At 39.7% G+C, this 11999-nt stretch overlaps 1 protein-coding gene across 1 annotated transcript; it reads right to left on the bottom strand.

Annotated features, from left to right (window-relative positions):
* Positions 1-1807: 1807 nt before the first annotated feature.
* Positions 1808-11791, bottom strand: stk17b (serine/threonine kinase 17b (apoptosis-inducing)). Its single transcript, XM_072686488.1, has 7 exons — positions 10856-11791; positions 7445-7657; positions 7163-7301; positions 6928-7054; positions 6315-6363; positions 5867-6046; positions 1808-4678 (listed from the first exon to the last, which is right to left on the bottom strand). The coding sequence occupies exons 1-7, from the start codon at positions 10972-10974 to the stop codon at positions 4444-4446; spliced, it is 1062 nt and encodes a 353-aa protein (XP_072542589.1). The 5' UTR covers positions 10975-11791; the 3' UTR covers positions 1808-4443.
* Between the last annotated feature and the right edge of the window lie 208 nt (positions 11792-11999).

The raw sequence follows: 11999 nt of genomic DNA, 5'->3' as shown, positions 1-11999 counted from the left end.
TGTGTTAAAGGGGTGAATAGAGGGTTTTTAATCCTTAGTCATAGTTCTAGTACACAGATCAGCAATAACATTAAAACCACAGGTCTAATATTGTGAAAGTCTGTCTTGTGCCGCCAAAAGCTCTGACCCATCGAGGCATGCACGCCACAAGCCCTCGGAAGGTGTCTTGTGGTATCTGGCATCAAGACGTTAGCTATAAGTTCTGGAAGTTGTAAGGTAGGCCAATAGTATTAGTAAGGAAGAGGATATAACATTTTGCCCATTTAAAATAAAAAATATGGCTTTAAAGTCCATTATGATATATAATTAATATGAATAAATTATAAATTGTCATATAAAATATTTAGAGAAGGGTGACAATTTAAAGGAAACATACAAAATGGTTACAGACAAGCAAACCATGTGATACACATGGCCCCAGCAGTCAACATCCCACCCTGCTCTGTGTACAATATTGCAATAACTGCCAACGAGGGTTCAGTGTTGAGGGTATGGATAACAGGTTACTGCTCAACTGGCTGGTGTTTCAATAAGACCATGGGACTAAAATACATCTGAATTTAGATTGAAAATCAGTAATTGACTGGAATATGTGGTCAAAAGCCCATGTTTAGTGAGTGTGATGCTCATGCATTAGTGCAACATAAAAAAACAAGAGCAGCTGGTTCTCAGGTGACAGAACATCAGTCTGTCCACAACTACATAGAAAGGGATGTTACAGTAGGGCTACAGTGCATGACAACCACACAATTGAGTTTCTTTGATGGAAAAAAAAAAAAAAACTAAACTTCAGGCACTTCTGTACAGAGATGGAGAAAGCGATGCACTATACTTTCAACTGGGGGACAAATGCTTGTGTGAGGTACACCAAAGGAACGGCACAAGCTTCAATGCTTGACCACTACAATAGTAGTTGGTGGCTATGATGGAATGGTGAATTCACACCCCCTTAGGCCTAATCTCCATATATCCAGCTATTTCTGAAAAGTTGTTTTTTTTGTTGTTTTTTTTTCAATCCATGCCCAGCAGGGTTTCTGAACTCAGGAGGGGCATCTTTATTTCAAAGTGTGAGTCCTAAGAAAGCTTTAACAGCTAAAATAGGCCTAAATGAAGCGAGCAACAAACACTGGGAAATTGGGGGAAAATACTCTTACTCTAGATTATTTTACCACAGTTCCTGTAGATTTCTCAGAATGTGAGCACAGGTCTCAGGGTAACAAAAAAGTAAACTTAGTCATTAGGCCATAACCCTGGTAAGGCTAACATGCCCATCCACATGAAAACACTAAACAGTTCCTAAAACTAAAACATCCTTGTGTAGTTGGGAGGCCAAAAGGTTTTCAAAATATCTAAATGTGTGTGGATGGGGCCTTGGACAGAAAGACAGCTACATACAAATACAAAGTGACTGATCACCTTTACTTTTCTAGCTTGATGTTATTGATCATCAAAACACCAATTAAGAGAAGGCCCTCCAAATCAGTTCCAAAGACTTGTGGCATCAACACTTAGGTGTCATGATGCTCTGGGTGTTTTTTTCCCTGAAATGTCAACTTCCTGCAAATAAATAAGGTTAAAAAAAAAAAAAAAAAAGATGTGTATATATATATATATATATATATATATACACACACACACACACACACACTGCATGCTGTAGATTATTTGAAACCTAAGGAGGACCATAACCTGAACTTAAAAATTAAGTTATTATTGAAAATAAATTCCAAGCTTCTTAGCTGTACAATGGAAGCCAGTTAGAACAAAGAATTGGGATCGGAGCAAACCAAACACATGCAAACTGTAAAAGGATTTGATCGTGTTTATTTAAATACCAGTAAAGAATTGGTCAAACACAGAATTTGGTACATACTGCTGTGTCATGGCACTGAACTGCAACAACATCCAAAACCCGTATGTCGGTTACATCGACTTCTCTGTGTGTAGCTGCATCTAAAATGTTTTAATTAAATCTAAATACAAAAATGAATTTACAAACCAATTAAATATATTTAATTCCAACACAGATATAAAAACTTATCAAATTCCAAAATAGAAATACATCTCTTTAATATATGGTGGTGTGTCTCTAAACAAAACACATACAGGCCTAGTTGATTTCGCTAGACTTCCAGTTCCGACAAACAAAGCTGAGGTGCTTTTCCAGTTTGGCCTTTATAAGATGACAACATGCTGTGAGGTCTGTGACAGGAGACGACTGTCTTGAAAGACAATAGCCTTTTTCTGTGGGCAGCCTGGTGACATCTCGAGGAAACCATAGAGCAAACAAATGCATTCCTTAAACCTTACAACAGCGCAAATATGGCAAAAGGGCTCAACCTCAAAGGCCACAATACTAACATTTCCAGTTTACCTCAGGAGTTCCACACTGCTAGGAGACTAGATACAAGATCTTTCTTGATGTTTATCATCTCTTAGAACTGTGTACGAGGACATCGCTTTCATTTTCTCGTCTACATTCTGATCGGTCACACCGATACCAAATTCATACTTCACAGTATCCACCAAGTTTTGGCCGATAAGAACACCAGGATGTGCTTTTCACTGTTATTAATAAGATTAGTTCCTTGAAGAACTTCTGGAGGTTCTTCAGTTTGAAACTGTGTAGAAACCCCTTAAGGTTTCTTAAGAATCTTATATTTTAAAAGTGTAAGTCAAGGGTGTAATGGGCCTTAGTTTAGCAGAATTTCGTTTATTTTCTACTCAAATACACCTGATTTTACCCCTGCTTTGACTAGTGTGTTATTGCACGAAAATTATCGCTCTGCTATAGGTCAACCCAGACTTTCATAAACCTCTTGTGGTGTTCACGGTCCCATTTCAAGAACTTCTCATTAACATTTTAATTTTCCTTTTAATGACTTTAAACTGTCAACTAAACTTCCCTTCACCTTCATAACATCAGCGCAAATCTCTTTCGGTACCCCACCTAACCTCGACCAACACAAACTTACAAACGTTAATGATAACATTAATCAAAACAAATCAGCACAGTAGAGTCTCTAATTTCACCTCTGCCTTTTTAAATAGATCTAAATAATAGAAAAGGAGCTGAGATGAAAGACAGTGGTTAAAAAAAATAGAGATAGTTGTATTAAAAAAAGAGAGAGATCAAAATGAGTGCTGACGTGTGTGTGTGGACATGACATGACTTTTTTTTTTTTTTTTTTTTAATCAAAGCTGAAAGATGTGCACAAACCAAGCTATATCAGAGTAAAACCAGAAGTATGATGAAGGGGGGGGGGAGATGTGCAGCTATTGCTAACCCTGAGAGGAGGAAATAAAAGAAACTCTTTGCATGTTAGGAGCAAAAAAAAAAAAACCTGATATACTGCAGCCGGGTGCTTGAACTTCAAGGCTAGCTCTCTGTCCTACAGCATTAACTCTCTCCGTATTTGCCTATCCAAATCACTCTGCTCTACAGAGTTACAGACAGAACACAAAGGTCACACAAGTTCAGTGTTGAAAGGCTGTTGGTTAGGTCGTATAAGAGCAAAACAACAACAAAAAAATCACTCCCTTAAAACAAGCACAGATAGACAGTAGATTCTCTTTCTGACATACTTCCCTATATGCGATTAAGTGCTTTATGACACCAGTGACTAAGGGGAAGTGATGAATGAGAAAACGTATCTAAACAACCTGGGGTGTGGCATGACTTGAATTGAGTCACAACCTCATAAAGAAGCCGGCTGGTGTTTGGTTGCCAAGGGCAGAGATACACACTGTAATTCACACATACACACAAATTGAGGTTTCACCACAGGAAGGCAGTTTTGTTGGCAAGAACAAGAATACTCGTTGACGTTACTGGTATAAAAAGGCCCTCTTCAAGCATTTTAATACAATGCCTTGTTTATTTGAAATAGCATAATATTAGTTTCCTTTATTGTCCAGTCCAGCACACAGTGATTCAGAGTGCTGAAAGGAAAATTAGAATAAACCTGACATTTCTGGTCCCTTTTTGTGCACTACTAAAACATTGCCGATCTAGATGAACCCTTGGCCCAATCATTTTTAAATACTGGCCTTCCTAAATTACTTTAAAATTAGGCACCTTATTGGAGTTCATCCTCTAATAAATATTTTCCCACACAAAATGCAGACACAGAACGGTATTTAAAAGACAAACACATAAAATCTCACATAACAGAAAAGAGCTGCTCAAATACTGAGAAGAGCAGACAGTGCTTTAGCTATGACGTCTTATTGCCACAGAAGAACTGTGCTGCATCACTAGTAGGTGGTCTTTGGTGTGGTTGGAGGATTTAATTTAACAGTAATAGGAGAAAATGAGAGCTGGTCGGATTTCATGTGGAGGACAATTAAAAAAAAAAAAAAAAAAAAAAAAAAAAAAAAAAAGAGAGACCAAAAGCAGTTAAGGAATGTGTATGTATGTTTGTACTCTCCATTTGACAACGGTTAGATGGTGCCTTCCCTCGTGGCTTGGATATCTTCCTCGAATCGGAACCTTTTGGCATGCGGTGACGAGTCCAAGATGTTTTCCTTATCCTCTGCATCTTCGGGCGGAGCAGCCCACTTGCTGCCGCCGCTCCTCTCCCGAGGGGTCCGTGGGCTGGGGGGGACAGGTTCGGAGCCTGGACCCTGCTGCCACAGCCAGGGGTGACTCAAGCAGTCAGCAGCACTGGGACGGTCCCTTTAAACAGGCACAGAGAGAGTCTGATTGTGCTTTGTACTAGAAGCCTTTCCCACTCAAAACTGCAAGGGGGCCTATTAAGCCTATATACTTTCAATGCAAATAACTTTACACTAGTCTACTTATTCCAAGTAAACACATAGTAAGAATTAAACCACAGAAAATTTTAAAATCCTAGTTCTGCAAAGGAACGTTGTAAAATTGCTAACAATAAAATTAACACAATATAGCTAAAGAGAAATGCACTGTATGATACAGTATTAGAAACCACACTATATCTGGCTATATATTGCTTTCTCTAGCAATTAGGTACATTAGCCCAGTGCAAAAAACTAAAGAATGAAGCTTCAGGGGGAAATAGTGTACATTAGATTTTTCTCAGATCCATTGCTTGGTCACTTTTCCTGGACTTGATGTGACAATGTGCTCATTACATGCGTTTGTCCAGTGATTATATGATGTGTTAACCTCACTTAACAGCATTCCACCAATAGCTTACTATTTTAAACTGTGAAAAGGTTTTCTTAGTTGAGTATCTTTTTCATTCTGATCTATTTTTGCATGTTTTGATGGACAGACTTGATAAAGAAGTAATGACGTTGTGGGACAAATGTAGTTCAGTATTTTCACACAGATTACATCAGTCAGAACATCCACATAGGCAAAACCAAAAGAAATTGTTGTATTTAGCAAGACAAAAGCAGAAAATCCCAGAGGGCGTACAAAAGGGAAGTGAATATTTAACTTACTGCTATGGAAATATTTTGAAAGACATATAAACCCTCACAAAACATATAACAGACCTTGTTGTATCCGATGAATGTCTCCAAAATGTAGTCACTGCCACTTTCCACCCCACTAGTGAGGTACACTCTGTTACACTCTTACTTTCTGATCACATTAAGCTACCTAACAGCTTCTTTTCAAGCTGCATCTGGACACGTGAATGCTAATTGTCCTATTTAGTTATATCAGCTAACATCATGTTGGCTAGCATCACCAAGTATTCTTGCATTTCAAATTCTCAAAACACACCTGTAAACCTAATAATACTGAATATGCTGTCATACATATTAATATCCTGTAAGAGAAAGGGACAGGTTGCCTTGTGTTCTACAGTCACTTTAAGCAACTTTGGGTAAAGAAATGAATTAACTTCCATCCTTGTTCTAGATTGAAGAAACTTACTCTGGTGCCTTGACCAGTAGTTTTCTGATGAAATGGACAGCCAGCTCAGACACTCTGGAGAAAGCTTCTTTGCTGTAGTCCACGTTCACCTGAGAGACATTAAGGAAGGTCTGCTGCTTGTCCTCGCCAGCGAAGGGAGACTCTCCAGTTATGAGCATGTAGGTAATTACACCAACACTCCTGATGTTCAAGGCAAACAAACAAAGTGTTCAACTCAACATCTGTCTTTTTCAATATAGCATTATTATTTAGACCAAGCCATATGCCCTGACAAATCCTATCACACATTCTAACAAATGTACTGTTCTATTAAAAAAAGAAGTCACATTCTTTACTATGTAACAGACATATAAGCATCCACCCACAATCAAACATGTAAAAGGAAAATAGGATATTTTCATGCCATCCATGTCATAAGACTTTTTAAATAAACGGCTTACAGACTTACCAGAGATCTGACGCTGTGGTGATGGGCTCATAGTTCAGAATCTCAGGAGCTGGAATTGAAATGATAATTATGACACATATGATGAAAGTATGGTGACACCACAACCAGGTTACTTACTGATAATTATATAAAAAATACTGTGTTGAGCTGTTGTAATGGTGCACCAGCACTGCAAGACTGTTTGGGGGGGGGGGGGGTGCATACATGATACCTATTGCAAAGTTCACCATGTGTCATCACTTCCCAGAATGAATGACATTATGTTTCTTTCGCCACTGACACAGAAGAAAATAGCATACTACCAGCAACTTGCCCTTACTGCCTTGTAGCGGATTCTGCTGTTGAAGTTTACACCGCCAAATGATACCAGTCAGTCACCAGCAAGTGGCATGTGCTAAACTATGGACAGTGGAATGGAAGAATATCCTAATACTCTGCAAAAATCTTGCTACTGACTATTATTAGCAGATTCACTTGCTAATGGAATGTTTTATAGCATGGAGATATGGATAGTAACAACTGTTAATCAGTAACATGGCAAGTCATTTTGATAAAAGTGACCAATGTTATTTGGTGATAGGTAGGTGTAGCGTATGTGCAGGGTAAAACGTACCAACATACTCAGGTGTTCCCAAGATCTCTCGCAGCTCTCCAGCTGACCCCAGTCTGCGAGCCAGTCCAAAGTCCACTAACTTAATGTCTCCCAAAGGATTTAAACTGGTCAGCAAGATGTTCTGAGGCTGAAACAGAAAATATAATCCATAATATTATATATATATATATATATATATATATATATAAAATCTCATGTTTTCTACAGATCCTACTAACAAATCCTTTCATCTGACCTTAAGATCAAGGTGGACAACATTACTCTGGTGCAGTTGGTGGATGCCTTCAAGGGTCTGTCGGACTAGACGAATTATGTGGCCCTCAGACAGCAGCTCATCAGACACACAGTGGTCAAATATCTCCCCACCTGCAGCACTACACACACACACACACACACACACACTTACATCAAACCACTTTGCAAAACCACTAGTACAACTGTTTACAAGAATAAAAAAAAAATTAGACTACTGAACAACAAGCATTAGACAACTTTAAAAATCCCACCACACACTCACTATTCCAGCAGCAGTACAATGTCATGCTCAGTCTCATAGGCTGCGTGCAGGTTGACTACACGGGGGTTAGTTTTGGCTGCCTCCAGTACCGCCATCTCATGGATCACCTCAGCTCTGCAGTCACGACCCCTCCTTCGCTTCCTCACAAACTTTGCAGCAAACACTTTGCCTGTACCCTTCTCCACACATTTCTTCACCACTGCAAACTTACCCCTGAGACAGAGAGAAAAATGAACAATTTAAACAACTGTTTATTGTGCGTTACTACTTCTTGTTTTAGTGACTTATTTTGACACAGTCTGGTCGGAGGCACAATATCGTCAACCCTTTTCTACTTGTAACCAGCAAGCTGACTAGCTCTTTTTTGTTGAAGGTTGGGACTTTATCCATAAAAAGATGCAATGTTGAAAATTCATTCCCATTTATAGATCAACCAGTGACCGTTCTCCTCTCAATCATAATCCCTGCTCAGTCTGTATGGTTTGACTGTAGCTTTGCATCCAGATTGAAGGAATTATTACTGTAAGAAGTAGCTGCAGCAGTAAAACTGTATTCCACACTGTGATGGCTAAACTTTGACTTTTAATCCACGGCCCACGTACATCCAGAACCATTCCTAGTTTGCCCGAGAAACATGCACAATGACATCACCAACTAATCTCGTCATCCACTTTTGTCAACTTGGGTAATTCTCACTCATTTTGAGAAACTCGCTCACCCTGCTGTAGTTTTATTATTGAGGCTGTTACTACAGACCTGCATGATCCCTATAGCCAATCCTAGTTTTCAATGTTCTCTAAAGAAAAATGTTTCAAAGCTATGTTTGTCACATATAATCACTGATTAAAAACAAATCAGTTCTCCTTGCAGCTAGGTCTTAGACATTATGTATTATTAAAGAGCTCAGGTTGTTTTTGTTATTTAGAACTGAATACTCTAGTACAGATAAATATTGGTTTTGCAACACTTAGTAATACTTCCCCATTTGCTGAGTAGAAACAACTTAAATGAAAGGCAGGGTGACTGGGGGACCTTCCACTATGCTACCATGGGTTCTTCACATCACGCTGCTAGCACTAAAAGGACGGGTCAACAGCAGTAACTAAACATCCCAAACATACAGTTACTGGTCCTGACATGCAGGGCTCCCAAACCAGACTAGTTTACTTTTCTTGTCTTTCAAATGCAAAAACATCCTTAATAAACCACCGCATTTTAGCCAATCTTAATTTCCCTCTCGTATATAGGCAAGTGTGTGCATGCAAGGCCCTTTTATAAGACATGTTTACAACAGAACTGTGACTTCCGCCATACAAACACACATACCAGCTGAGAGAAACTCTGTATGAGAGAGAGAGAGAGAGAGAGAGAGAGAGAGAGAGAGGAAGGACCTGATGTTGGTTCTCCTTTCTCAGCATTCTCACAGTACTGCAGAGTCTACTTCCCACTTTGGTTTCCTTCCTCTTTACAACCATGGCACAATCACATACACACACATTCGTCATGCTCTGTGCCAATCCTGAATGCTTAAGGAGGACAGTGTTTTTCAACCAGTGTAACAAATCAGCTCTGAATTAAACAGCGCCTGACGTGAGAAAACCGAGGCTTTTGGTGATAAATGGGCTGTTTACCAATATCTACACCTTAATTGTGATTCCCCCCCCCCCCCCCCCCCCCCAATTGTATGAAGGGGAATTCTATTGTGAATTACTGATCATGATTGTCACCAACACACATGATTATGACCAACACACAGTACAACATGAAACTTCAATAAACTATTTGCAGATCTGCGAAGGACGGCCATAGATTTACTTTTTAAGTCAGGAATGTCTCTTGGAGACAACTGTAGATTCGACGATGGAACATCAGTTTTAGCAATTATAGATAAAAATAAATTATTGGTATAGTCACTTTGTCAAGGTCTGGTAGAAGACTCATTGTCAAGTTCAGCTAAAGGTTAAATTAGTCCGGATGTTCAGGAACAACCAAAGAATCACCAAGTGCTTAGACCTGCTATGAACTGGAACCTGCTCGAACAAGGTGTGTCATGGTATACAGCCAAGAAAGAAGCAACTACTCCAAAAAAAATCTTCAAACTAAACTTAATTTTACAGCTAAATCAGATTGACCAGAGGTATGTTTGGAGGAGTAAATGGTGAGGCATTCAACACCAAGACCATTGTACCAATTGTTAAGCTCTGTGGTTGTTTTACTGCCAGTGCAACAACTTCATTGCACATTAAAGGTGGTTGTGAAATGGATAAAGCAGGCATTAACATTAAGCTTTCTGAATGGCCTAATCTCAACCCTATGAAAAAATATGTGAACTGTGCTTAGAAGTTGGGTTCATACCAGGACACCGTTAAATGTAACGGCTAGGAAGAGTGGCCAGAATTCTGCCAGAAGCTTGTGGATGGCCAACAAGTGTCAAGGTGCAACTTGCCAAGGGTCTTTTTCTTTTTTTTTTTTTTTTACCAAAAATTAGGTATGCTGTATGCATTTCAAGTACAACACGTATGAAATCACATAATATAGCTAATAAACAACTGTATGTATTCAGATGTATTCAGATGTACAAAGTCACTCATTGACCCTAAATGGTATCACATGGTTACAGCAGAAATGCAAACATGGGCATGTTTTTTTTTTATGATATGAAGCTTTAAGTCTGAAGTCTGCATTGTGATACACGTATAATAAATTCCTGTGTAAATTCCCCATAAAACTTTCCCTCAAATACAGGCTGGTGAAAAATAATTTTACACTCTCAGTAGAAACACGGATATACTAGTGAACATAGCCATAGTAATTAGACCTTGCACAACCATGTCATTTGTGTGTGTGTTGTACTCAGGCCTGTAGCTAACTGTAATAACTACTCAGTGTGGCACCTACCATCAGCTCTTTTTATTCAAAACATTAATTTAAATGGGGAACTCCAGTCGTTATATTAATTCAATTATTACAGTAAATCATTTGGTTGAATTATCCTTCAAATTCTTTACAGCTCTGAAACAGATGATCTCCTGTCTCGGTAACCAGAGGACAGCTACTCGAGTTCCCTTTATTTGAGTTTAAGGTTTGGTTCCTGTGTTTATCCAGAGAGACAGAAGTAGGACATACAGCAGTGTAAACACTCACATGTTGATATGAATAATAAAACTGCGTCAAGGGCGATGTATACCAATATTATATCATTCCAAACTTTTACTCTCCAGCTTTTGTAGCTAGTAGCGTAAAGCTAGTTGACAACCGGTGAAGAATTTGCCCACGTTATTAAAGAGAGGTTAAAATAGCTGGTGGTGTCCTATACTTTAAGAGTTTAAGAACAGTGATGAGTGTCCATTTCGGGTTGACAATTTTGTAAAGCCTCGCTGTCCATCTCCAAGAGTACCTATAGCTACTAACCTGCCCAGCTCTCCAGTGATGTGGTACAGGCTGTCCAGCGGCTCGGTGAAGATGGCTGTCTGGACATCCCCCAGCAGACCCGCCGCCAGCCCGCGGCTTTCCAACCGCCTCCGGTACATCGGCCTCAGTCAAGGAGCAAGGGCAAAATGTCCAGGAAAGTCCCACAGGCAAAGCCAACGAGACGTTAGGCCTTCAGTTCACTTTTATCCAGTTGTTTTTAGCTAATTAAAGTTGAGAAACAGAGAAGTCTGCTCGGACGCCCAATTGCAGACGTTAGCGCTAGCTCTTAAACAGCCGGCTAGTCGGTCAACTCAAGACTAACCGGTCGGTGATGTTGGCAAGAAACCCCGTCTAATAAATAAACACGATTTAGAAGTGAATTTGTTTCGACTTTATCACAATAATATACTTTGCCACTATCCGTAAAATTCATCGTAACTAAGTTAGTCAGCTAACGTTAGTTACTCTATTCGCCGGTTAAACCTACATTAGCTTAGCAGCGCTGTCTCAGCTTAACCGAGTCTGGACTGGACGCCACCTAGAGACGTTTGAAAAAGTCTGTGGCTGATAAAAGTGGCATTATCTTCCTCGTTCAAAGCAATACGGACAGCTGTGTTATAAAACATGCATTTGCCTGGATAATAGTGACAAATGTCAAAACTGCCGTTGCTTTCGGTAGCTAGCTACGTTAGCTAACGTTACAAGTTATTTTCCAGGCGTCCGTTCACTTTTCTTCGTAGTGCTAGCTAGCTAACTAACTTCCACGAAAGAAAGTCTGCGGACCGCTTTAGCTATCCTAGCTATGTTTACCGATATTGTTGTTCTCGGTAGCTACGACAGTGGTAGCTAGTTAAACAGTTTGAGAATCCCCTTTTGCTAAACTCAAACCGTTAGGGGTTAGTTTGTCAGCTGTAATCCGTTCAGGTCGAGTATTTCTTCCCCTTCATGGGTTGGAGTTGTGTTTTTCCTACCCGTATTCCGATACCCCGCCCTCTTGCGCCAGGATTGGCTAGTGCCGGCGGACAGCTTGTGCGCATACACCACTTACATCAAAGGTAGCAAAGATGACGAGGCATCGCTAGCCAATGTTAACATAGGGAAGGCGGGATTTGCCGGAATACCGGTGGGTTTTAAAAAAGTATGC

This window comes from Salminus brasiliensis, chromosome 8 (genome assembly GCF_030463535.1).
Source record: "Salminus brasiliensis chromosome 8, fSalBra1.hap2, whole genome shotgun sequence".
NCBI lineage: Eukaryota > Metazoa > Chordata > Actinopteri > Characiformes > Bryconidae > Salminus > Salminus brasiliensis.
This window is presented reverse-complemented; position numbering and strand designations above follow the sequence as displayed.